Source organism: Agaricus bisporus (genome assembly GCF_000300575.1).
Source record: "Agaricus bisporus var. bisporus H97 unplaced genomic scaffold AGABI2scaffold_1, whole genome shotgun sequence".
NCBI classification, from domain to species: Eukaryota; Fungi; Basidiomycota; class Agaricomycetes; order Agaricales; family Agaricaceae; genus Agaricus; species Agaricus bisporus.
This window is the reverse complement of record NW_006267344.1, coordinates 230781-256058: the sequence shown is the minus strand read 5'-3', so window position 1 is coordinate 256058 and position 25278 is coordinate 230781. Positions and strand designations below refer to the sequence as shown.

At 46.1% G+C, this 25278-nt stretch overlaps 10 protein-coding genes across 10 annotated transcripts; 6 read left to right on the top strand and 4 right to left on the bottom strand.

Moving 5' to 3' along the window:
* The first annotated feature begins 2964 nt into the window (after nucleotides 1-2964).
* On the top strand, nucleotides 2965-4709 carry AGABI2DRAFT_175621 (hypothetical protein). Its single transcript, XM_006453795.1, has 6 exons — nucleotides 2965-3127; nucleotides 3207-3378; nucleotides 3435-3624; nucleotides 3682-3812; nucleotides 3873-3882; nucleotides 3938-4709. Exons 4-6 carry the CDS (start codon nucleotides 3729-3731, stop codon nucleotides 4687-4689), a joined length of 846 nt encoding a protein of 281 aa, XP_006453858.1. The 5' UTR covers nucleotides 2965-3127; nucleotides 3207-3378; nucleotides 3435-3624; nucleotides 3682-3728; the 3' UTR covers nucleotides 4690-4709.
* A 282-nt stretch (nucleotides 4710-4991) lies between these two features.
* Nucleotides 4992-5579, bottom strand: AGABI2DRAFT_113621 (hypothetical protein; the record flags this gene model as incomplete). Its single annotated transcript, XM_006453794.1, has 1 exon — nucleotides 4992-5579. One exon carries the CDS (start codon nucleotides 5577-5579, stop codon nucleotides 4992-4994), a length of 588 nt encoding a protein of 195 aa, XP_006453857.1.
* A 967-nt stretch (nucleotides 5580-6546) lies between these two features.
* On the top strand, nucleotides 6547-8408 carry AGABI2DRAFT_113620 (hypothetical protein; the record flags this gene model as incomplete). Its single annotated transcript, XM_006453793.1, has 10 exons — nucleotides 6547-6645; nucleotides 6714-6776; nucleotides 6843-6896; nucleotides 6956-6970; nucleotides 7035-7070; nucleotides 7124-7225; nucleotides 7281-7352; nucleotides 7407-7607; nucleotides 7660-7723; nucleotides 7789-8408. 10 exons carry the CDS (start codon nucleotides 6547-6549, stop codon nucleotides 8406-8408), a joined length of 1326 nt encoding a protein of 441 aa, XP_006453856.1.
* Nucleotides 8409-8825: 417 nt separating this feature from the next.
* On the top strand, nucleotides 8826-11248 carry AGABI2DRAFT_196405 (hypothetical protein; the record flags this gene model as incomplete). Its single annotated transcript, XM_006453792.1, has 10 exons — nucleotides 8826-8977; nucleotides 9073-9169; nucleotides 9226-9262; nucleotides 9480-9766; nucleotides 9818-9938; nucleotides 9995-10370; nucleotides 10437-10549; nucleotides 10619-10662; nucleotides 10726-10794; nucleotides 10862-11248. 10 exons carry the CDS (start codon nucleotides 8826-8828, stop codon nucleotides 11246-11248), a joined length of 1683 nt encoding a protein of 560 aa, XP_006453855.1.
* A 221-nt stretch (nucleotides 11249-11469) lies between these two features.
* On the bottom strand, nucleotides 11470-14732 carry AGABI2DRAFT_181881 (hypothetical protein; the record flags this gene model as incomplete). Its single annotated transcript, XM_006453791.1, has 8 exons — nucleotides 11470-11508; nucleotides 11583-11864; nucleotides 11927-12001; nucleotides 12056-13537; nucleotides 13598-13675; nucleotides 13731-13960; nucleotides 14025-14526; nucleotides 14583-14732. The coding sequence occupies 8 exons, from the start codon at nucleotides 14730-14732 to the stop codon at nucleotides 11470-11472; spliced, it is 2838 nt and encodes a 945-aa protein (XP_006453854.1).
* An 87-nt stretch (nucleotides 14733-14819) lies between these two features.
* Nucleotides 14820-16520, top strand: AGABI2DRAFT_189205 (hypothetical protein). The gene is made up of 8 exons (XM_006453790.1): nucleotides 14820-14889; nucleotides 15240-15329; nucleotides 15385-15532; nucleotides 15579-15687; nucleotides 15748-15897; nucleotides 15950-16016; nucleotides 16080-16349; nucleotides 16441-16520. The coding sequence occupies exons 1-7, from the start codon at nucleotides 14880-14882 to the stop codon at nucleotides 16334-16336; spliced, it is 831 nt and encodes a 276-aa protein (XP_006453853.1). The 5' UTR covers nucleotides 14820-14879; the 3' UTR covers nucleotides 16337-16349; nucleotides 16441-16520.
* A 915-nt stretch (nucleotides 16521-17435) lies between these two features.
* Nucleotides 17436-18548, top strand: AGABI2DRAFT_181879 (hypothetical protein; the record flags this gene model as incomplete). The annotated part of the gene is made up of 3 exons (XM_006453789.1): nucleotides 17436-17700; nucleotides 17753-18250; nucleotides 18324-18548. The coding sequence occupies 3 exons, from the start codon at nucleotides 17436-17438 to the stop codon at nucleotides 18539-18541; spliced, it is 981 nt and encodes a 326-aa protein (XP_006453852.1). The 3' UTR covers nucleotides 18542-18548.
* A 283-nt stretch (nucleotides 18549-18831) lies between these two features.
* Nucleotides 18832-20772, top strand: AGABI2DRAFT_113616 (hypothetical protein; the record flags this gene model as incomplete). Its single annotated transcript, XM_006453788.1, has 11 exons — nucleotides 18832-18882; nucleotides 18937-18957; nucleotides 19010-19340; nucleotides 19402-19528; nucleotides 19591-19665; nucleotides 19727-19869; nucleotides 19931-20055; nucleotides 20106-20158; nucleotides 20212-20274; nucleotides 20341-20499; nucleotides 20577-20772. The coding sequence occupies 11 exons, from the start codon at nucleotides 18832-18834 to the stop codon at nucleotides 20770-20772; spliced, it is 1344 nt and encodes a 447-aa protein (XP_006453851.1).
* Nucleotides 20773-21130: 358 nt separating this feature from the next.
* Nucleotides 21131-22076, bottom strand: AGABI2DRAFT_175617 (hypothetical protein; the record flags this gene model as incomplete). Its single annotated transcript, XM_006453787.1, has 2 exons — nucleotides 21131-21750; nucleotides 21814-22076. The coding sequence occupies 2 exons, from the start codon at nucleotides 22074-22076 to the stop codon at nucleotides 21264-21266; spliced, it is 750 nt and encodes a 249-aa protein (XP_006453850.1). The 3' UTR covers nucleotides 21131-21263.
* Nucleotides 22077-22609: 533 nt separating this feature from the next.
* On the bottom strand, nucleotides 22610-23497 carry AGABI2DRAFT_60873 (hypothetical protein; the record flags this gene model as incomplete). Its single annotated transcript, XM_006453786.1, has 1 exon — nucleotides 22610-23497. A coding segment is annotated over one exon (888 nt), but the record flags the coding sequence as incomplete, so codon positions are not given.
* Nucleotides 23498-25278: the final 1781 nt, after the last annotated feature.

Genomic DNA, 25278 nt, shown 5'->3' with positions numbered 1-25278 from the left:
TCGTAAGACTTTGCAACTTTGTCAGTATATGGTTAATGCTTATCGATATCTGTCAATTGCTCATGAGTTTGGGAATTAAGAGTACGGAGTGTCAATACATACGTACAACTAGGAGCATGTTTTTTCATATTAAGAAACTCGGAATATTGTTTCCGAGAATATAGTACTATCGCGTATACGCGAAGAACCTGCAAAATGAGATGAGAGGGTTTTTTTACTTTGATGCGCACATACGAGGCAACCGACAGGCTACAACGGATGCGGAGATTGACTCTGTAACATCACCTGGTAGAATCTAGATGGTTCGTAAGACTCGTAGCTCGTCAGTATATGGTAAATACTTATCTATAAATTGCTCATAAGTTTGAGAATGAAGTGGACTGTCAATACATACGTACTATTTTCGCAGTAAGAACCTCGGAACTCTAACATTTCCGAAAACACAGTACTATCGTATAATATATGCGTTAATGCTTCCGGTTAAATCACCGTTATCTTGTGGGCGTTCAGTAACGGTTACCCGAGCAGAAGAAAGGGAAGAAGTCCTGATTATGGATAAGTCAGGTTTTGGTTACGGTGACACACAACAGTTTCACTCACGGACGTCGGACGGCCTGATATCTTAGAACGCTTTGTAAAGCAATCCGACCTGGTAAGTCCCATTCATAAGCCCGATCCAAATTCTTGAACAAATTGGGTCGTCATGAGGCGACCACGAGATGAAGAATTGACTAACTCTGGTGACTTTTGAACACCAAGTAAGAATAGATTCCGTGAATGTCGCTCGAAATTTCCTATTGCATTCTGTTTTGAGTTTTTCTTTTGAGATTAGATCTGTTTTGAGTGGACAGCGATGAAGTAAGTGATTATATGGCTGTCATTCTGTGAAGAGTGAAAAGTTAGTAGTGACATCGCATGTGATGGTGTAGAATGTTGCCTACTAAGTACATACAACAGAGTTCTTCCATTTTTATCCTCAACGCCCGAATTCTTTTCTTTTGTACGGATGGTCGGAAGCTAGCTCCAACAAGGATGGAACCGAACCTGGAAAGTTCAAGATAAGCTCGCATGAGCTACTTCGTTTCAGATGTTGGATCTTGTTGTTTTTGTCTTTGCTCTATACCGCTTTCTCTTAATGAAGCGGTTTAGCAGATGAAATCGGCGGGGAAAGAGACTCACCTAGTTCAGTTGCATTCATGACGATATAATTCATGTCACCGCCGCCTGTATGACAGAATCCAAGCTTGAACAAGACATATCATATGAATCAAGATGAGTGGTATTCGCCAAAAAGCAAATGCGAGCTCATTTCGCACCAGCCGTTGATCCCAGCGGAAGTGGCCTTTGAGCCGGGATTTGCCTAACGGTTAACGATAATTATCTCTTGTGTTAGCAACCCCACTCATTCCGCAGGCGCCGCGCTTGGTATGATTGCTTGAGTGATGCGAAATTATTTTGTAACGGAAAACTTCCAGTCTGAAACGGAATTATCCAGGAACCAAGTGAATTAATGGCAGGTTCCAGAGCAGGAGTAATTGTGACGCAGAGAGAAGAAGAAGACCTGGACTCACTCCGGATGGCCAAACCGAGCAAGCTTCAATGGAACTTTGAACCCGAATGAGAGGGAAATGCCGTGCCCAATCACAGGCTGTGCGCGTGATTGAGCGCCATATAATCCGCAACTTCAGATTTGTGGTTCTGGACATTTGTTGTTGCCACGAAGTATGTAATGATATGTCAGGTTCATCAGCTTCAAGGACATATTCAGCCATTACGTACTAGCGGTCCCTTCTTCGAGAATCTCACATCAATTCAGCCAACAAAAAACAAGCGGCAGTCGGAATATGAGCCGGTTCAAAATTGGCTCTTCTGTGAGCTCTTAGCGGATTAGCTGACGAATTACACAACACCACAAAAAAAAAACAGGCTTGTTCATTCCTCTAGGAGCATACGTATGATGGAGTCTGGGTCCTAAATAGTCTTGGGATCACAGAGATAAGGGACATGATCTCGGCTTTCATGGGCCCATCTAGCTCGACTACTAGCGAACATTGAAAAGGTTCGAGGCAAGGCCTATGAAATGATTTTAGATAATGTATCACGGATATGATGAGGTTTTGAGAACAGTCGCTGCATGACGTTTAGCGACTTCTTACCATGTCTTCTTCAATCCCAAGACCTCGCACTTGGTTCGTAGATCGACCCAAGGCGCACAAAACTCACACACTGGCTTACCGGCATGTCACGCGTAATGACCGGCGACCGTCTAATTATGTCCCTTCATGATCAGAGTCTAGGGCAGTCGTGGTTAGGCCGATGAGTCTCTTCGGTGGAAATCTGCGCAAGTCCTTCCCGTCTTTGTGAACATGAGCCATCGTCACAGATTCGGTGTGGCCAGTGACTTACGCTAGGTGGTTGATGATCTCAAGTGGCGCTTCAACATGTGTTGAAGTAAAACGCGGTCCAAGTCAGCTCGATTGGAACTAGACAAAAAAGGACTCATGCGGGGACCTTGGAGCATCAGAGGATAGTGCTTTCCGAATGTCAGGCGCCCAGCCCACGCACAACGCTCTCAAGATGGCATATAGGCCGTCGTTTATCAAACCATTCAGGTACTGCGAAAGTCTTTTCGCCAGCCAATAATCAATTCGATATATCTAACCTTCGGCGGAAGTAGGTCCTACGTATCCAGTATACTCTGGAAAAAACATTGATCTCCTGACACCTCGGAAAACCGCTTCCTGAACCGAGGGTGATATTTTAGATATGTCATCGACTAGGTTCATCTCTCTTGCTAAACGAGCGTAGCGTCTCCTGTTGATGTCAAAGCGCACGTGGCATGGTGCGAAAACAGCCTGGGAGTGGTTTTTTTAGAAAATCAAATAATCTTCCTTCTTGATACCTTCGTCCTACCTGTCACCGTAGTAAAGGAGGTCGTACGCATCTGTTCAACAAACTGTTGCCATGTCCAAAACAAAAGTTTTGGCGATCCTAGCAGGAAAACTATTTGACTCGCAGGAGCGATGTATACTGGAGGATCAAGTGATCATGATAGATCAAGAACTGGGCATCATCCTTGATGTTCTGAACCTTGGGGACTTCAAAAGATTGCACGGAAACGATGACGGTATAGAATTTATGGATCTAGGGCACTTGACTATCATTCCCGGACTAGTTGATGTGCATGTACATTGTAAGAATTCTAGTTCCTGGTTCAGCACGTCACATAGCATCACAACTCACCACCCCAGTATTTTTGCATGCTTATGCCGAGACGCCATGGAATGATCAAGTTACGAAAGAAAGTTTAGCGGAGCGAACCATTAGAGCAACAGTTCACGCACGAAGGACCCTCATGGCTGGTTTTACGACAGTAAGGTGAGCCACTTGACACTTCCCACCGATCGCCAGAAGACGTGATAGGAGGTTTTGAGGGATTGTTCGGGTATAGATGATGCTGATGAGATCGTTCCACCACGTTTTACGCTACCAGGGACTTGGGAACCGAGGGTGCCCTTGACGCCGACATTAGTCTTCGCAAGTGTCTGTCTGGCCGGGAGCCAATAATATCCGGTCCGAGATACTATTGCGCCAATCGTGCAATTGTTACAACAGGAGCTTATGGTAAGCGCAGGCAGAAGTTTTCGGGTTTAATCTCGGCGCCGCGTTAATTGTTACCAGGGCCCAGGAGTTCGTTATACCCTTCAAGTCGTGGCGTGGAGGGTGTGATGGGTGCTGAGCCAGCGGATGGGGTTGATGGTTGCATTCGGGAGGTGAGGAAGCAAGTCGGGGTGGGAGCCGATTGGGTAAAGGTGAAAATGCCCATAACTCTTTTTTTTGGAATGGGGGGTTTGACCGTTGCCATGACCTAGATCTACGCGGGTGAGGACCATATTATTTCACTGTGTTGATAGAGCTTAACTGACTCGGATATCAGATTATCGTGTGCGAGCCGCAATGCAAGACGTCTCACCGTCTTTGAGTTCAAAATCAATCCCAACATTTAACCGTCAAGAGTTAGAAGTAATGATCACGACTGCGCATGACCTTGGGGTTAAAGTGGCAGCGCATGCCAACTCGTGGGCCGCAGTAGAAGACCTATTGGACTTAGGTGTTGACACCATCGAGCACGGCGCCGAGATCTACAATGACCAGGATCAAAATATCAGCCTAATCAAGAAGCTTGCCGCCTCAAAGGGAAAGACAACGTGGGTGCCCACCCTAGCAGCCTACTATACATTAGGGGAATCGCGATGGGAGGCTGTCAAACAGACTTTCGTCAAGGCTGTAATCGAAGAAGGTGTTGAAAACATAGCGTGTGGAGGGGATACGGGAGTTTTTAGTCACGGTGAGAATGCATTGGAATTGATCCTGATGCGACAACTTGGGGTGCCTTGGGAGAAGGTGATCTCTTGGGCGACGCTTGGAGGATGGGAATGTGTCAGAGGCTTCGAGTGGGAGGGAAGCCGGGGGCGTCAGCGAATCAGAGACCTCGAGGCGAACCCGAGAAGGGTCTCTGACGTTGATAGAGGCATGCCTTTTGGTACAATTAGGAAAGGCTGGGCCGCTGACATTGTTGGTATCGATGGTGATTTGACAGGAAGCCCTGAAGAGTTCGAGAAATCTCTCACCATGGGCGTTAAGTTGGTTATCAAAAATGGTAACATTGTAAAACGGGTTGGTAAATAAATTGTATACTGTTCATAAGTAACTTGCTAGAAAGACTGCATGTATCGCGGATCACTATAACAGGTAAGTCGGCCCGAGCCAATTCAGTTTCCCCGCAGGTCCCCGGGTTTATGACGCCCCTGAAGCTAATACGCGCCCCTCATAGCATCCTTCGGCGTGTACATAGCTCGCACCGGGCACCGGATAGCAGGTCGGCTCGCAGGAAATGCAGTGCCTCACATATTTTGGCGACAAATAACATGAATTCCATTGAGCTAGAAATTTGTGTATTATACAACAGGCGGTTGGTTTATATGACATGGTCACAGATACAAGATCCAAAGCCCTTGCTCATCGATATCCTTTGCTCCGGCTAAACCATACCAAGACCATAACCCATCAGACCCTCGACTAGCTGAATGCCCATTGTATAGAAGACCTGTCGACCACTGGTTGGCCGCTGACTCCAACTCCCATTCAACAGCCGCCACGACATCCGAGACCAAAACGGCGGTCGCACCGCTCTTTGGGCGTAATCTGACCTCGTGTTTCCTTCCCCTGATATTAACCACCAATCTGAACTCTCCTGTTTCAGGAAACGTGGCCGAATTGAAGAGCTCTTCTGGGGCAGTGTTGCCTGGGTCTTGTGACCTGCGGCTCGGAAGGCGTCTGTATTCTCCCAACTGAAGGTTGTCGTCTAGCCTCGTGAATGGGACGGGAGGCAAGGGGTCGTCCCTGTCAAAGAGAGGAGACAGGCGACTGGACGGTAGAGGAACGTTTCTCGGTAGAGTTGGAGGATGTTGGGAAATCCTCGACCTGGCTGACAGTCTACCATCCTCCGAGCGGTGATCAACGGATGGGGCAGAGCGGTATGCGAATGAGGGAGGGTATCGCGGGTTGTAATTCTGCATTTTTGTCAAGCGAGGTAGCTGAGGAGTATTTTCGGCGAGGGGATAGGGCCTGAAATAACAAAGATCGACGACACTCGAAGCCTTTTTATGTGAAAGAAAAACCTGTTAACGAAGTTGCTGTGGAGAGTTGAGCGCATCTAGATCCTGTAGTGCCTTGCGTGAATCGGCCGTCAACATCTTTACAGAACAGGCACTTACCCAGTTTGGCATACTTCTTGAACAATGTAACATGAAGCCGAGCCCCCATGAACACACACGCGGCGAAAAACTTCTCGAATTGCCGGAGTGCAAACAGCTTTATTCACCGGGTCATTTTGTAGCAAAGTTTGGACGAACAATAGCCAAATTTGAGCAGTGATGGTTTGTAGATCGCACTTCTCATCTGGTTATGATCTAGGATATTTAGGGAACAATTGGCCCCCACACAAATTGTTCCGAGTCGCGCTTGGTTCTCGAGGAGAATCGACTTCTGTTTTTTTTTTTTTTGAAAGCGTGGCCGAAAAATTCGTGCATGAAAAAGGTTCCGGACACTATAACCGAACGTCGCCATTTGGATGACATCAGCCTTCCTTGGGCTCATTGGTGTTTTTGGCGTTGAGATCAACCCAATCCGCTCTGTCACGAACCGCCACCATGTTCGAATCGACCCTACGATTTCTCGGCCTCATAGTCCTGCCCCACCCAGTGCGTCCCTCCCTCCCCTTTTGCAACTGTTTGACTACTACGTTCCGATAGGAATTACCCCAAACGTATACTGGATCCAGCAACCGTTCAAAACAGAAGCCAGAAGGTGCTATTCATGCTATTGTTTAGTACCAATGTCCATTTCAGTGACTGAGAACAACAAATTGTTTTTTCGCCACCAAACGTATTATTAGACATCAGTGCCTTGTCACACCCGACTTCCCCGTTTCTAGTCAACCGTAGGACAATAGCCAACACCACGCCGCGCAGAACACCTCGGCCGATGAGCCTAGACGTTTCCACGTCGGTGGCGTACAGTTCTGCTATTTCCCAGCGCCGACATTCACTATGCATCTGTCCGGAACATTGTCCACCCAGAGATGTGCGTAAACAACATATATCTGCATCGTCTGACCGATGATGTTAACATCTTGCTATTCATCCTGGTAGATTTCCCCGAGCGAAACTTTTTGGACTTGTCCCGCCTTTCCTGACAGTGCTGTTAACGACAACGTGCGTTGCTGTTTTTCTATTGACTGAATCAGTCACACTGAGAAACTCTATCAATTATCTTGATAGGATTTAGAGCTCACGTCAACGCCCCCTCAATCAAGCTCCGTATACTTCTATGAGGTGAGGCGCATATATTCACTTGAAAATTTCCGTATAATCCCTACGAGGCGGCTTCAAAGTCTGAAAGTCCAAGCGTGAGTCCTCAGCATAATTATGTGCATACACGGAGAAGGAATTGCTGTGAACCCCGGTTTCTAGATGGCTACAAAAGCACTGACTACACCCATCTTCAAGGTATGCCAGATGATCAATAAGTTGGCAACTGTCAGTCTCAATGGCGTTTGCAGGAATTTCGCGGGCATGAACTGTCTCCGAGCCCGCTGACCCTCAACCGAAGTCTTCGAAGGGAGTCGCGGGTGATCGTATCCACACCATCCAAAAGCATCGCGGTAAGATTTTTTCCGTACACCAACTATCAATTTTTTAGCGCTCAATGCCCATTAGACGTCAGAACAAATGAGGCAAGATCAATCGCACGGAACGCTGTCCCCGTCACCATCTTGCGAGAGGAATGAAGTGAATTGTTCTTTTTTCTTTACGACCATAGAATGCACATTTGACATTCCAAAGAATAGAAGACACAGCGAAGGTGGCTCGCAGACCTGTTCGAAACTGTTTGAACTTGAGCTGTCGCCGATTTTAGAAGACGCCCATTGGAACGATGTTTACTTCGGTCCTGTCGCGCCAGGAAGGGAAGGCAGCAATGATGGAACTTCTAGCTCCACCGGCGGAACATCAGATTCAAGTTTAGGTGAGCCTCTAGAGTTCAAGGTCAGATTTACGATGCGCGATGTTGTGCCATGTTTGAATATCAGATCACCAGAGCGTTCAAGCAAGGGCCACGCGTTTTGATACGAACAGTCCGGAAATTGGAATGACGTCAAACGGTATAAATTTTTTCATGACTGCTCGTTACCATCAAGTTCAGTGGTTGATTCTGTCGCGCGTTTAGGTGGATATTGTAATGAACCACCGGTTCCAGCGCTGACCATTACCTCGCCTACCCCTGAGACCTTGCAATCCGTGGTATTCTGCGATAGTTCTACATCGAGGGCCCAGGACTATGACATTAGATCCAGGAGTCCAGTGCCATCAGCCGAGCGCTCATGTTCGTCGGGTTTTTTGTCCGCTGTTCGTTCTTCAGACGAACACCGGGGGAGGGTCGAAGGTCGTGACTTTTTAACCGTACCAGTCAAGGATGATGGGAGAAAACGATCTTCGAGCAACACAGAAGAACAAGGACGACCGGAAAAAGAAAAGACTCCAAGACTGTGGAGGGCATGGAAAAGATTATCCCGTGTTTTCGCGTTGCCTCCGAAAGATTCCGCAAAGGACACAGAAAAAGTAACTTTTGGACAAAATAGACAAGAATCCCAACGCAACGGGACCAGGCGATCAATGTCCGCCACACATGGAGCTACTGACCATCGTGACGTGATAGTCGCCCGAGCATCGAGTGGCACTACTGCCGATACTGAACCAAAACAACGTCTATCCAGGATTCCAGCCTTGGCGCGAAGACGAATGGCAAAACGGCATGGCAACTTCAAACGATACAGCGTCCCTTTCTAGGCAATCGTATAATGAAAGGCCATATGTAACGCGTTATCCTAGTGCCATCGAACTTTCCAATTTTGTAGTCTGAAGCAATGAACACAGGATGGGGGAGTGGAGTTTGTAATCATCGATTGTGTTATCATATTCTTTTAATGGAACATCGCGAGCCCCTCCGATGTCATAAGTTGAAACAAAAGAATGGTAAGTTCAAGTTTTCGTGAAAAGTGACCAACGGCGAGTGGATGCGTCGGTAGATGGGAGACGAGTGAAGTCGGCTTAAGCCGGGGCGGAGCCCAATGATCGGGATACTACCGTATATAGAAGACGTCAACTGTGTACCGTTCTATCGTTTTCTCAGACCGTTGGCTTGGGTTTGTCCAGTTCCGAATAATACTTAATGTCGAACCTATGCATCTAACCTTGTCTTTTGCCATGTCAGCCCCCACCACGACCCCTCACTCTGCGACAAACCCGCAGCCGCCCAGTGGAAAACTCGGGCTATTGAAAAAGGCCCGTACAGCAATCCTTAAACATGTTAGACACCTCGGTGTTGGCATTGTATGCGCCGTAGCGTATTTCGATCCGTGAGTCAATCTGAATGAGCTGTCTGCTGTTGATCATCAGCCATGTACTCACGACTTTATGTGACGTCTATTTCGCGTCTTGCTTTTCATCATAGTGGCAATTGGGGCGTTGATCTGCAGGCAGGATCGTTATACGGTTATAGACTCCTGTTCGTCGTTCTTCTGGCCGGGCTTTTCGCCGTGTATCTCCAGGTGAGAGTTTACTTTTGATGTATATGAGAAAATGTGGTACTGAAGAAGGGTTACAGGTGTTAGGAAGCAGACTGGGATGTGTTACCGGGCTTGGTGAGTGATCTTTGCCGGGATTTGATCGGTTGCGTTCGTTATCTCTTCATGATACTCCGGATTTTACCTTTGTCGAGTATCTTTTCATCCTTCCAATTCGGAAGGATCGCCCGACACGTATACCGGCAACCGCACGTTGCGACACGTCCTATTTATAATATTGTCCTGCTTTCGTGTAATTATAACACTGACATGGTATTTTTTTTTCGGTCTCTAGACTTAGCTTCTCACACTAGATTGCTTCTGTACAATCGACCGAAGCATCCTCGCTTATATCGGTGGCTCACACTTTATCCTTTATATGTCCTTGCAGAAATTGCCATTATTGCAACGGATCTTGCGGAGTTGATTGGTTCTGCTATCGCCTTGTGCTTGCTTTTTCCCAAACTAGAACTATGGCACGGTGTTCTTCTTACGACTGCGGACGTCCTTTTTATCCTAGCCCTTGGTGACCCGTTACGTGGGAAGCCCGCAAGGATGTTTGAGTTCCTCATTGCTGCCATGGTACTTGATTTCCTCATATCTTTTTCCTCGCGGAGGCTGATGTCTTCCCAGGTGCTCGCCGTCTTGATATGCATGACTATCATAATATCCAGGGTTGACGTTGACTGGGGACAGGCCTTCCTAGGATACGTACCATCGAAATATGTCTTTGGCTCCGGTAGTCTTTATACATGTAAGTCGAAAGAATTTCTCGCATATACCCAGAGAGATATTTATTCTTCGTCTTAGCTATAGGAATTATTGGAGCGACCGTTATGCCGCACAGTTTATTCATAGGCTCGGCTCTAGCGACTCAAGATAGAAGAAGAACAGAATGCGCACCGGAAAAAGATGATAAACTCGACCTCACTCCCACAGACTCACGGAAGTCTTCTGACATCTCAACCTTGGCCTCACCATCACCATTTCATTCATTTCGATCTCGTGTAGAAGAGTCGATCAGAGCCTTTTTCCGAAAACCACCGCCAAGTATTTTTGCCACGAGCGCAACTCGCCACTCACAGCATGAGAATAACGCGTTTTCCTTCGTGCGAGCACACATCTACCACGGTATCGTGGATGTCGTGGTCTGTTTACTCAGCTTTGCCATTTTGATCAATTCGCTGTGAGAATTGTTTTTGTCCTTCCATAAGTATCTCATTCATGATGATCTGATTGTACTTTTTCATAGAATCCTGATTTTGGCCAGCGCAGTGTTTTATTATGGGAAAGGCGACCTAGGAGATGCAGATCCTGCCAGCTTGTTTGATGCCTATGACCTCATTGGAGAGCGTGTCGGTCACTGTGGGTTTTTCATATGCACCGGATTTATCTGAGATCCGAAGTAATTGATTTCTATAAACAACATAACAGCCGCCGCAACACTCTTTGCGATCGCATTACTAGCATCCGGTCAGGTGGGTTATGGTTTCAACATTTATGTTAAAGTAATATCCGTTTAATTCTTCCTTATTGTTTAGAGTTCATCTTTCATTGCCACCGTGGCCGGGCAGGCAGTCTCGGAAGGTTTCATCCAGTGGCGTGTGGCTGTAAGTTGTGCTTGCGACCGACGTCCGAAGAACATGATGATGTTAACCATAAATTTTTTTTCCCTAGCCCGCAATGCGCCGTCTGGCGACAAGACTAATTGCTATTATACCATCAATGATAGTAGCAGTCGCTGTTGGCCGATCAGGAATAGATGCGCTCCTAGTGGCATCTCAAGTAGTGTTGTCAATTGTCCTTCCTTTCATCACTTTCCCTTTGCTGTATTGCACATCATCGAAAAAGATCATGCGAATACGCAAAGATCCAGTGGCTGTTAATTCGCTGATGCAGGGAGGAGGTGGAGATGTCAGTGCTGGGGAGGGTGCTTCGTCTGAGGAATGGATCGATTATAGTAATGGCAAAATTACGATTGGTGTTGGGATTCTGATTTGGCTGGTGATTGTGGCAGCTAATGGTTATGTCGTTATTAGTCTCATTGTAAGTGCAGCTCAATGAAGATTCTTCTTCTCTTTCTCTATCTCTTTCGATGGACATTTTTTTGTAAATTTGTTTTCTACCCTTTGTTCAAATAGAGTTTCCTTACCAATAAGATAAGATTAGATGACACGGTAGAGGAGCAGAGTAAAAGACATCGCAATATTGTAAAAGACCAACACATATGTAATGCAGCAAACCGGAGATTAAGTAGGAACCCCCAACCCCCCGTGAAAAGCAGGCTAAGCTTTCTTTTCGAGTGGATCAATGATAATACCAGGCTAAAAATACATTAATCAGCACGAACCCTGAAAGACCAAAGGAGTAGAAAGATAACAAGAAAAATTGAACGCACCTTCTTAACAACTTTCGGTAAAGTCCCTCTTTGAAATCCAACACGGGTATTCCATTCTTTCCCAAGCGGTTGCTCCATTGATCTTTCAAATTGTGCACGGCTGGTAAAAGGGTAAGGTAAATCTTTAACGATATACTTCGAAGCCTTTTTGTCACGTTTTTCGGAGATGATGATGTGTTTTTTGTTGTAGTCCGCACGGGATCGAGGGTCTATACCGGCGATTTTTTTGATGCGTTCTGGTTTGGGCGGTGCCTTCCTGAGTCCCTCGCCACCCCAAGAACCCTATTCATCAGAATGATTGAGTATACTGGGAAAGATCCGGAGGCAGGTAAATTTATACAGACCCAACCTGGAATAGTGGTATCCACGTCTTTGGGTGCGTCGGCTGTCATCTCACGTTTCTTGGCTTCTTGGAATTCCTAGGCGAGCGATCATTAGACGAGTGGCTGAAGTTTAAGAAAAGGTGATCGTACGTGAACGACGTTATCGCCTGCAAAAGCAAGCGCGACTAGATCCCGTTGTTGGAACGCCTTAAGACCTTTAGGGTTAGCATCTTGTCTTGTCTTCAGAAGAGCTGCTTCTTGGGCGTCGATTTCACTATTCGCGTCTGATCCATCATCAGGGTCATGTGCGCCTTGGCTGGCAATGGTCGTATCGTTTACCCCGGTTATGGGCCTCGAAGACGATGATGATGCTTGAGATGTTGAGGAAGTGGAAGGATGGTCGAGGACCAGATTCTGATCTATCGATATTTCGACTCTGGCATCTTCTTGCGCCTTCTCTTTCTCCTCTTGTCTCTTCCTCGCGAGTTTCTTCAACTTGTTTTTTGACTTTTCGGATTTTTCACTATCTCTGCCGAAGACCTCGTTTTTCTTCTTAGCTATTTTTGTCGACGTCTCTGAGTTTCTCGCCAGCCAAGGATTTGACTCGTCTCCGCCCGTCGGAGAATTACTGAGGGGAGCGGCGGTGATGTGCGATAAACCGAATATCTGGGGCGGTCGAGGGGAGGGTGGTGAAGGGGCGAGATCGGAAGATTTGAGTGTTACGCTTGAAGTGTCGGATGCTAACGATCCCTTTGTCCGTTGTAGAGGACGCTGTAGAGGTGCGCCTGGTTGATAGACCATTCGCCCACCAGTACGAGTAGTCAAGACACCGCTTGATGGATCAGCTTCGTCCATTTGTTCGTCTTCGTCAACACTATTAATATCGGCATCTCTACCCATTTCTTTAATGAAATCATCCATCATTCGATCGGTAGCTGCTTGTTTCCTCGCCATGGCTTCTTTCATGAATTTCATCTGGAAAACACCCCTTTCTTTTTGATTCGACTCGGTTTCGGTTGTTTGGTCGTCGAGTTGCTTCAATTCGTCAAAGGCGGCTTCTTTGATTTTCAGAATGCCTTGTTCGGTATCGATGTCGACTTCGTCATCTTCATCTTCATCGCTACTCGACTCATCTTCTCCACTTTCATCACTTCCTAGACCCTGGATTTTTTTCCGAAGTTGTTCACCACGATGCAACATCTCTTCAATTTGTTCCCTCCCATTCTCATCCAGATAATCTTGTTGTTTCATCCTCTTCGCCCATTTACCCGTCTGTTTATGTTTCAACGTAGCTCTCTCTCTCGCACGTTCCACCTCCCTCTTCAACATCTCTTCCTCCATATCACTTTCCCCTCCCTCAGCTTCAAGTATTTTCTCTTTTAATCTTTCCTTTCCCTTTCGTTTAATTTTTCTGTAAGTTCTAGATTTGATTTTGTTTATACGTTTTGCTTTTAGTTCGGCGCGAAACATTAATTCACGCATGTGTCGAAGTTCGGAACGGCGTTTGGAAACTTCTTCGACTGTGAGATTGTTGGATTTAAGAAGATTATCTTCGGTATGGAAAAGATCCTCTTCTCTGAATTTGGCGGATTTAAGGAGGGAATCGACTGAGCTTTCCAATTTTGTTGAGGGCTGTTGTTTTATTTCATGTGAATATTGGGGGTGGTTGGAAGATTCAGAAGGTCAACTTACTTTGAATTTGGCGGCAAGTTCGAGGTTGGAGACACGTCCTGATGATTCGGTTTGAAGTGGGAAACTGAGATGCTCTGCCTAAAGAGCTCGACGTCAAGACTAAATTAGCAAAGATCGAGGAATATGCCTTTACCTCTCGAATGCGTTTCATCGTAGCACTCCATTTGTCAACTTCTTCTTTTGTTTGTTCATACGCGGCTTCACGTTCAAGGCGTTCTTGCGCTCGATGAGGTAGGGGTGCAGAAAGCGTTTTGACTTTTGTGGAAGCGGAAGAGAGAACTTTCGTGTTCTTTTTGAGGGAGAGTAAGTTTGATGATTGAGTGGCAAGGGGAGCGAGAAGATCGTCTAGCTGAAGCTTGGATCCTATTGACAGCAAAAAAACCTTGATTTAGTTTGGTTTTGAGTGATGGTAGAGTGAGCTACATACCAGATGCATGAGCACGGAATTCATCTTCAGCACCGGCTTCTGTTCGTTCAACTATAAGACGCCTTTTGCGTGACCGTGAGTCCTTTTGAGGCTCATCTACGGTCTCATCATCATTCGCTTTACGCTTTTTGGCAGTTGTATCAAGACCAGATATGAATTTCTGGAATTCATCTGAAGCTCCAATCGGTTCTTCTTCTTCGGATGGTGCGAATGCGTCTTGTTCGTCCTCGTGTTGGTCATCGTCCCCTTCGTAATCTTCCTCCTCACTAGTGTCCACGCCATCCCCTTCGTTTTCTGAATGTTTGACAGGTTTGTCGTTATCACTGCCCATGTCAACTTCACCCTTTCCGTCCAAGACGTCCAAGAGATCGATGAATTCATCTGGGTCACCGTCTTCTTCCTCTTCCTCTTTGTCTTCCTCAAGAGCCATATCTTCGTCTTCGTTGAGATCTACATCCGCAAATCGGACAGTATGTTTTTTCTTCTGCTTTTTCTGCTTTTTCTGTAGTTTATTTTTGTTACATGAGAATTTATCGGACGGCGACCACAAATTCAAACCTTGCTAGAAAAAAATCCCGCAAATCGGTCTTCGTCGCTCTCGTCAAAGGCAGCCTCGCTGTCTACCTCTTCGTCGTCGGCGCTGTCAATGGCCTCGTCGTCGTCCAACTCGTTAATGAGCCGAGCTTCCTGCAATTCATCTGGGGTCATGGCGGGGGATGAAATGTGGAAACATTTTGTCCGAGAAAGGAAACTGTCAAAAATACTTACAAAGCGCCAAACAAACGAGGACAGTGCCAGCAAACCTCGACTTTCTCCTCGACGTCGACAACGACAGCGACAAGCAGCTCAACAATCATGGATGACGGTACGTCCACGACGCCGACACTTTTTCCCAGTCGCCCCTCGTCTTGTTTTCTCCGCCTCCGGCAATGCACCCCAGCTCGCCACCCTCTTCTCGACTCGCAATCCAGTTTCACCACCACAACCACCACTCTTCTCAGCGTTGGCTAACGGCCAACTTGCCTTTTCTTGCGGTGTGCTGCTACTCTGGAGCACTTTTTCCCCACCTCTACGGCAGAAAAAAAAAAAAAAACTTCGGCCTGCGCACAGACCTTTCACCGTCTCTCCTCTCCACCAACTCCCTCTACCAGCAACTCAGCCTAACATGACCTCTTTCCTTCTTCTCTTCTGTTTACCGTATATTCGTTTCGCCAGCCTGGCAATCTCAGGATATCGCTCCTTCAAGTGGTGGAGGCATAAGTATTCCCACGACGGATGTAACCATGAGTAATGGTGCCGCTGAAAGTAAGTGGCGTTCTCACTTTGCCTGTCCATGTTGTATTTACAAGTTTATTGGCAGGTGGTAACACTAATATAGGTGGTGGACCCCCTCTTGATGGTCCAAGAGTATCACCACCCTCGAGAGATAGGGATAGGGATAGGAATGGCGATGCTCCTAGAAGAAGTTCGAGGAGCAGGAGCCCCGGACGCAATGGCGATGACAGAAGGTAAGTCTCTGTCTTTTTAAGTGTTTATGATTCTCATATCCAGAAGTCGCAAGCCAGATGGAGGCCATAATCCGGGGAACAACTTGCACGTTTCCAGTTTGAGTCACAAAGTCACCACCACAGACCTTGAGGCTGCTTTTGCCAAAGTTGGTCGGGTGCGTCTACATGTTTTGTCTAATCCAACCTTTACGTTTTCTGATAACGCAATTCGAAAGGTCAAGAAAGCGTCTGTCATGCATGACCCGCATACCCGCGACTCTCGTGGATTTGGTTTTGTGACTATGGAAACTGCTGAGGAAGCTGATGCTGCTATCACTGCTCTTAATGCGACTGATCTTATGGGTAAAGTTATGAACGTCGAAAGGGTTCGTATTGTTGACAGATTGCTTTTGCTTTTGGCTAAAATCTTATTGACAGGCTCGTCGTGGCCGTGCTAGGACACCTACTCCTGGCAGGTATTATGGACCACCAAAGAGAAATGACTGTACGTCGTCTATCTTTTTTTGCCTTAACGACGCCCAAGTTGATGTGTGACACGTTCACATAGTTGAGCGTCCCTATGATCCTAGACCATACGACAGTCGTTACACCCGTGACTACGAAGACCGAAGGCGAGGAGGAGGAGGAGGAGGCCGCTACGATGACTATCGTGGTGGTGGTAGCGGTGGTGGTAGTGGCGGCGGCGGTGGCGGCGGCAGGGACTATGACCGCCACCGGAACTACGACAGAGATCGTGACCGTGATCGCGGATACGCTGGTGGACGTGACCACGATCGTGGACGGCACGATGACCGAAGGTATTGAACATGATGAACTGGTACGGGTTGTGTTTCTTTGACCTATCCTCTATGGTAACCATTTGTATCGCTTGAACGCTTTTTGTTGTCTTTATTTTTGGGGGGTTGTAGTCATATTTTCTTATTTTGTAGAGATACAATATGATTATGCTTCGTAACATTTCCGAGATAAAAGCTTGTGAGCTTGTGATGAATAATTGCCAGACATGCAAATCAATTTTCTCGCTGACAATGCATACCGGCATATGCATTGAACGTTTGGTTTGAAGAGAGGCAAACCTAATAGTGTCACCGGTAGTTATTTCAAGGAGTGCGAGAGCAAAAATAGCAATACCAAAGTTCAACTTCTCCGAAAACATGGAGAACATTTACGTTTACCTTAGATAGATACATAACTCCAAGTTAGATGCTTTAACAAACAGCCACCTATGTTGTGAACGTCAAAATCTGCATCGAGACGGAGATCTTGCATTTCAAATACTGGCAATGTTTTTAGACTGTTTTCCCTTCGGTAAAAAATATAGCGGGCCTAGTCTTCTTTATCGCACCGATTCCCGGGACGACTCACCGGGTTTCTATACTGTTCTTTGCGAAGGACAGCGTTGAAACCCTACTCAGCGGATCTTCTGGAAGTATTGGTAATTGCCCTTCCGCTGGAATGAACTCTGAATATTTGTACTGATGTAGATGTGTTCACTGTTCCGATGGGAAAAAGTTGCATATTATACATATCACGTTTGAGGTGTTATTCCACGCCGGAAACACGCTCTGGCCTTCTGACTTCTGTCGGGCTAATAGAAACTCCATCCGGGATTCGGCTCAGCGCCAGAGGGCATATGGATGTGAGTTTGCTTGAGGCCGTAATTGCAATACTCCAAATCCCTGTGAAAGAACGGTTGATTGTCAGATGATCGACCAATGAATTCTATGTCTAAGTGTCACCGGTTTGTCCTGGGAGTCTCTCAAGCTCAAGTCAAAGTTCCCTGGGTGAGCGAAAGAGAAAATTCTTGGCGTATTGACCAAGGTGGGAGAGGTTGGCTGGTCGATATGGTTCGCCGATCTGGATATGTTGGAACCATCAAGCTATTCCCACGGGCCATTCTTTCATGTCGACGTACAGAGTCTTTCTCGGGGCCCCTCCAATACACGACATTGACAATGATCCAACGAACTATCAATGGAAAACCATATCCTCTGAGGCTTCAATGTTACCACCTCTACCAGAAATCTTGCCGACCCAAGCTTTTGATGACGCGAGTCGAAGAATATCCTTGGTTTACCAGAACGTGATTTTCAATGACAGCTTTGATGAGAATGATGGAAGCCTTGGGGAAAAAGATAATGATAGTAATGATATTCTCGGTGGTGCAGGTGCGTTTTTTTTATCATTCTTTATTGTGTGCTGGAGCGCTTTGTTGCCTAGACCAGACAACTGCTATAACTTGGTTGCCCACACAACCAGAAAAAGCTCAACAAATTTCATCAGGCGCGCTATCTCGACAAAGCACGAATGAATTCCCTCTCATGAGCAAAACGCGTTCCTTTATCGTCGAGACGCAAGAAACTCAGGACAGTCTATCAGTGGATTATAACGACGCATCATCCATTGCTCGTTTTCCTACATTTCACTTCAACCTTCATTCCCTCATTTCGCTCACTCAGCTTGTAAAAGGAAAGTTTATAGGGACTAAGAGGATACCGTCCATTTTATTGGCTGTACTTGAAGTTGAAGGGCCTGATATCATTAGGATAAAGAACGGTAAAGATGCTGGGAAGGAGGTTGGAATCTTGAAGATGATTTTAGGAGATGAGGGTGGTACGATTTGTAAATTAACGGCATGGAGAGAAGTTGCTGAACGCTGGGGTGGAGGTTTACCAAACGCCACATCTGTGAAACGAGGTGATGTTGTTCTCATAGAAAGTACGTCACAAGATCTTTTGTCTTCTTGAGCACTAATCCAAACGATACCTTGTCGTATCGACACTATATTCAGACGTAACAGCCGTGTTAGACTCAAAGTCCTCACCAGCCATCACAGCATCCCCGTACCTCAAATCTAATCTTACAATCTGCTATCGTACTATGCCATATACCAAGGGCGATAGTCGTTTACGACCGGATTTGAGACTAGGTAGAAGTGATGCGGCGGTACGAAAAGTGGCAAATATTGTGTTGTGGTTTGAAAACCTCGCCGGGCTGGAAACAAGCTAGGCATTCAAACATTCAGATCCTCGGTGTTCACTGTTTGTTGTGGTCCATTGTTCTCTTCCGCTTTGAACAAATGCGGAGGTGATCACAATCGACAATCACCAGCCGACCTGTAGTGTATACAGATAATAGAGGCGGTGCCAAGGGTATGCGGCTATGCAGTGGATGGATAAATAAATGCTCATGTCATCAATATTCTTTTATGACAGTTGGCACAGCCATAGCACCACGCGTCTAATAACAGCTTTTGTGAGAGATCATATTTAATATCAAGCTCGTTGGATTCCACTCCCATGGCTCAGAATCCAGATCCAACCATGAGCGCTCAATTCCCCCAACCTAATGTGAGTTGTCATTCGCCTTCGCCACAATCGTGAATTGATAACGAGGGTGTTTAGATTACGCCACAACCTCATGGCGTATGCCGTTAATGTTTCCCTCCAAATATCCCATTACTGACTCTATGAACAGACGCCAGCGCCACAAACGCAGGCTGTATCATATCCACCCCCATACGATGGAACGACACAACCAGGTTTTCCAGTCGCTTCAATAACTCCGGGATTCTCTCCAGCAGTTATGACTGCCCCACAAGCATCACATTTTCCATCAGCACCATTGTCAGAGAAAGCAGGGGTATTGGGGAATGAACTTGTTTATCTTGGAGCGATGATACCAAATCCTGATGCACCATCGACACCTCAATCTAAAGCTGATTCGCAAAGTGATGCATACCGAGTTTCTGATGATCATTTGCTTTTGAAGAGTGCGAAGAAGAGTCTCGGCTGGAATGAAGGCATATGTAAGTAACAAAGAAAAGTCGTTCCTTACAATTCAACAGCTAAACGATTATCACATGATAGTAACGAAGAAGCTGGTTGAACTGAACCCCTACCAGCTCAAAGCGCTTTCGGGTTATTTTCACGAAAAGGAAAAGAAGACGCTTGTCGAGTTTTTACCTTCGAAATTCAGATTCAATTCTTGGTTCAAGTGAGTGGTCTCGTGTTATCTCAACGGCGAATCCGGTGATTAATGGGGCCTAATACCTTCAGTGAGGTTGTTCATGGACGAGCACTTGGTCCTGTAGCATACGATGCCGTATTGGTCAGAAGAGCGGTGGAAGGAGCGTTAGTAACATCTATATCCATCACTTGCCAATCTTACTCATTTGCTCATCTGCGTTGACAGGGTTAATGAGCAGTTGTTGGTGGAATTGCTATTGAACCGCTCGAATGTAGAGATGGAGACTCTCAAAAGAGTGTATAAAAAGAAATTTGGATACGATATGGTGACTGACGTATTGGAAGAACTACGCAACTTCACGCAAGCCAGTACGTTTTCTTCGATTGTAGTCTCCTGACAGAAGAACTTGAATTAAGCAATTTGGTGTAGTGTTCGACACGGCAATGGAGGGTAAACGAGAAGCACCTACTACACCCGTGAATTATGTAGAAGTCGCGAGGCAAGTTGACAACTTGTATAATTATGGACTCGGGAAGAATTCACAGTTCGTTGCGGTGAGTTACCTTTGAATTCTATACGCTGTGGACTAAAAGCATGTTGGAAGTCCATGTTTTGGAATACGTTCATTAAACCATCTGACGCCCATATCGCGGCCGTGTAAGTTACTTTAGTTATGGGATCATCAGATACACTAATGATGACGTTATTAGAGTTGATGAATATAGCAAAAAGTATACAAATCTGAGGAGGATGATTAAAAGCACTTCTGGCATGTACGTCCATCTACTTTTTCTGCCATCCGTATTTTCATTATTCATCTCTACTTATTTGACAATTAGCGAGAAACATGTAAAGCTGGGATTATTATATATTATCGATTCGGTCAAGTCAAAACGTAATAACGTTCAGCAAGGCCATACTGGTGCTTGGCGCGACGCTAAATTATTAGAAAAGGCCATGGTAGGAGCAGGTACGAATGATGAGGCATTAAGTTATAGGTACATATCTTATCTCATTCTTCCTTTTACCTCTCCAATCGTCGAGTGCTTTTTATTGATTGATTGTGATTACTTAGGATTGTACGAGCATCATGGAATCCCCAAAGGATGAGAGATGTTAAGGACGCGTATCGCCGACGATATAATGGAAGCCTTGAAAAACGTGTTCGCAGTGAAACGAGCGACTGGTTCAAGAGAATCTTGATAGAGATCATTGAAAAGGAGTCCTGGAGGATAATGTACCGACAAAATGAAGGACAATTGTATCAATAAAATTTTCATACGAGTATAAGCAAAGAATTTGGGTCATCAGCTTATTGTGCACATTTTTTTTTCAGAGCGTAAGTTACCCAAAGGGGAGGCTAAGATTTGAGAAGTCATATCATGCACTAGAGTTAGCTTTCTCGGGTAATGGCTAGGAGAGTATCAACCATCATCGTTCACATGTGCGATTCCGATTTTCTAAACACAGTGGTGGCCAAGTGCAGACCTTGCAGAGACCTAGTACTTAGCCCTCATGTCAGGTTAAAATCTTCAGTATCTAGCACATGGTGTAGAAGTAGTTGTAGAGGCAATAAGCGTCACATAGCATACCGTGTTGGATATAGAGAGCCCATTCAATGTTGGCATTGTATTCCACAGCACCCGTCCGCAGTACCTCCCCGATGCTGGAGCTTAGCGACTGTCACATTGGGGTACCACTCCAGAACCCTTGTCGCACCCAGATCGAACATAGTCTACCAGGAGTCAGTATGTTCAACCCGTTATTCTTTTGCACCCGCTCCTATCCCCATCTCTAGAACATACTCTCCTCTTCCCAATCTTCTCATCTCTTTAACGACTTCTCCGACCTTTTCAAACTCTTTCCACCCACTCAATTGGTGATCGCGATCGCAAGTAGTGCTCTCCAAAGGTTCTATAAATCGCTTCTTCAGGGCCAACCATTGCATTGCTTTGATGTTATCCGCGAACTCTTCAATCGAATCTTGTGAGCCCTCGGCGTAGATAAGTCCCGGGTATCCTATTTTGGCGAACCCAGATATTCCAAGTTGGGAGCTCCATCCCGACAGATTTTGACGCTTGGTGGTAGAAATAAAGTGATGTGAAGTGAACAGGACGTGATATGTCGTGCTGGGGAGAACCTGTATTCTCTGCTCTTCTGCCGAAGTAGTATTGGAAGTATCGTTCTTGCTTTTCGCTTCATGTAACAGGGGAAGCAAATGTGATGAAAGTAACTGGTATAATGGAAAGCTGTGTGGGTTGGTCTATTAGCCTCAGTACGCTCATAAGAAATGTTTCATTTGAAATACTCACTCACCGCCTGCTTCAGCAACTCCTTTCACTCTTTCAATAACTATCTTCCTCCAATCTTCCTGTAGGGCTCTGCTCATACATTGGCCTGAGATACTAATGCAATTGTTGATACTCGCGCAATCTCCATTGTATCCCTGAAAATCGATCTCAAACAATATATCGACGCCATCAACGGCGATTCGAAAGTTGGCAGGAGACATATTCTCCAATTCGACATCTGTATTTGTGACTATACCTTCATCTACCAGTCCTTCCCATGTCATAGTTGGATTGTTGTTTGATGAACAAGACGGTGATGGATTCAAGAAGATGAGTTTCTCCCCAGGTAATAAAGAACTTCGAATCAGGATGAGTTCTTCTAATTGCTGGCTCAGGGTGATCATTGGTAGTACAGGGTTTTGGACAATCATGAAACGAAGAAAAGCGAGATGTCAAAATCTGTGGAGAGTAGATGGGAAGATCAGAAGACATTTACAGCAGATCGGATCATTCGCATCAGTGTTCCGAGAATCCCTTGCCTTGGTTCTCGGATTCGGCGGTGGGGCCATGTCTTCTTATATCATTCTATGTCTTGGCACAGCTTGGAATGGACTGCAAAATGCACTTCCGTCATTTTACTCGCATTTTACCTCACTTCATGCAAAAAACAAAAGCAAAAGTTGATGTATCGACGGCGTCAAGCGGTCAATAGCGCGAAACTAAACATTACCCTGTTCTATTTTAAAAGGACAACCACCACCGATACATTATCCCTGAACACAGTTTTCCTACGAAGTCGAAAACCAGTCGCTTGAGATCAAAAACCACCCAAACATCCTTCCAATACAATGGCCTGGTCTGAGAATCCCCCACCAAACTTAGCCAGTCGTGAAGCAGTCTCACCACAACCTTTTGACCTTGCCATTTTCCTTCCATGAACTGTTTTCTTCGACTTGCTTTCCGAAACACTAGCGGGACACACGTAACTTACAATTGCCTGGTTACATGGCGAGTAATACGCTTGCCATGGTAGACATCCGTGATGGTCACGGACTGATGTCTCTAGCGGGTATACGGATGAGGTCTCGTCGAGTGACAAATTCGACGAGAGAGTGGGTATCGAAGATGTAGTAAGAGAACCATATGATGAATCTGATTTGAAGTCCGACGGTGTTGACGGAGAGGATGAATCTGAGGAGGTAGAAGAATGCGTTGACAACAAGTCTGGGATTGGTGGAGAGGACTCGTAGCGGTCGGGATGATTGTTATCACGTTCAACTTCGCAAACCTTGAATGCGCGAGGGTGAAAATAATTTCCCTTGAATTCATTACTGTCTCGTCTCCTCCGTGAATCATCATACCGCCCCTCCACTCCCCCTGACGGAGGGATACCCTGAGACTGTAGCATATAACATCGCCCACCACGTTCGGGAAGCGCGCAAACGTTTTCGGATACAGTTATAGGGGCACGGTCGTAAACACCAGCGGCATGCGTAAAAGTCGTAGAAGTGAGGTTTGGAGTTGGCGGAAAATGGACATGAGGGGAATCGAGCGGATAGGTTGAGAATGGAAGTGGGGTGAACTCGGGTAGCGACTTTAAAATGGGCCGTGGTTGACGAGAACGAGGTTGACGAGACCTGGCATGGAGTTCGGGATAGGATGCCATGTAAATTTTCTCGAGGAAAAGTATGAACGAGTTCGAGGGTCAGAATGGAATCGGTTGTGCGAAGTAAAGCAGAGAAATAATGAGAAGAAGTAACCCCGCAGATGCGAGGAGCTCAAATGCTCCCTGTGCCAACGGAGGCAGAGGGCTTGGCCAGCAAGGGCGCAAGACAAACTTGCGAATGGTTACTCTGAAAGAAAGGAGAAACACCCAGGTGGTTTTTATATGATCAATGATGGGCCAATGCCGGTTCTGGAATGCATCATTGTATCATTTGTCCGATCAGGCTCCATAAAAATTTCACATACCGGTCTCGACTCTACAACGGAAGCTCCTATTATAATCCTACCAAGGTGGGGGACATTCCGCCACTGGAGCTATATATGCGTCCCTTGCTCAGCGAAGAAGAGCTTTTGTATTGCAAAAAAAATTACCATGATCATGGTTATTGGTTCTAGTACGACAAAAGGAGATAAGTACTGCCTTGCACCGACTTGCGGCACAGGTGCCAACCCTGCTGCCATATATGTTATACGTTATGCGTCCAACTGAATAACATCGACAAACCTGCCGAGCCGATTTTCACAGAGGACATGGAACGTGGACTTTCCCAGATGTACAGAATGATGAAGCCGCGCCAAGGGAAGGTCATGAGGCCCTATCCATACATTGCTCCTGTTATAGCCGATGTCAATCTGACCTTGTACAACGAGTATAATTGGAATTAATATCCCTCAATAGATAACAATACCACACGGATTAGACCCGGGCGACGTTGCGAGGGTGTTCCATTTCACGGTAATGAATGCTTCAAACGGTTTCCTGGCTCAACGACACGGCCAAACGTTGAGCATGAAGTGACTAGAAGGAAGGCACATGATGGTGCTAGCAGCAAAGAGGAATACTGATGAAGAAACTCACCACGAGGTTCCCACATCTAGCGTTTCTTCCTTCTCACATGACGCTATCTATTCCCTCAATGCATCTGAATACTACAACATATGAAGCTTCGATCACGAAATATTCGACATATATCAAAGCCGCCACAATTTCTATAATCGAACCCGAGGAGAGTACTGAAACCCCGCGAAACCAGCGCTAAACGTATCCGAAGAGAACCGTCGCAGAGGAGCCGCTGAACGTGTGGGATCTATCAAGCGAAGATGAAGCGAAGAGATAGAGATCGCAACCCTCGATGCTCCTCTTTCCGATGACCAGGGGTTTCCTCAAAGCTCGTACTGCTTCCAGGACGTAGCAGGTGTAAAGTACGGGATGCCCCATGTCGTCACTCACGGCGATGTGGGGTAGCTAATGACGTCGTTATTTCCGGCGGATGCTTCCTCGGAAGATTTGGAAACCGACACCGAATCCAGACCTAACCTCTTGTCGCAATATTGCTGGCTTATTGTGAGGTCCAGGAGCACAGCAATTACGAACATTTTTATCAATCGAGTGACGTCATGCCTTCTCGATGTTTACCCCTTTGATTCCTTCCCTCTCATGACATCGACTGCCAAAACGCCGGTTCAGTTGCACGTCACCAGAATATCTTTGTGCAATGCTTGTTATTCTCAATGGGGTGGTCAGAAGATCTAATAGATTTTCTACATGCTAAATTTCAGGGTTGGAGTTCTAACATCTTCGCACTGTGATTGCTGAAGTGGGTTGGCGTGAATGCGGTGGGGCACCATCCAACGAGTATCATCCAGCGGGTCATGAATTAAATTACTATTTTCATCAGCTTGTGGTGCTCTCAAGGTGCGGAAGTCCGCTTAAAGTCTACGCAAGAATAGCACAGTTGATAGTGGTGGTGGTGGAGTGAC

Coding starts and splice junctions, on each gene's coding strand:
- AGABI2DRAFT_175621 (XM_006453795.1), top strand. CDS start 3,729: ATGGGTGCTGAGCCAGCGGATGGGGTTGATGGTTGCATTCGGGAGGTG.
- AGABI2DRAFT_189205 (XM_006453790.1), top strand. Junction 15,533..15,578: donor CGCAATGGCGATGACAGAAG/GTAAGTCTCTGT, acceptor CATATCCAGAAG/TCGCAAGCCAGATGGAGGCC. Junction 15,688..15,747: donor CTTTTGCCAAAGTTGGTCGG/GTGCGTCTACAT, acceptor GCAATTCGAAAG/GTCAAGAAAGCGTCTGTCAT.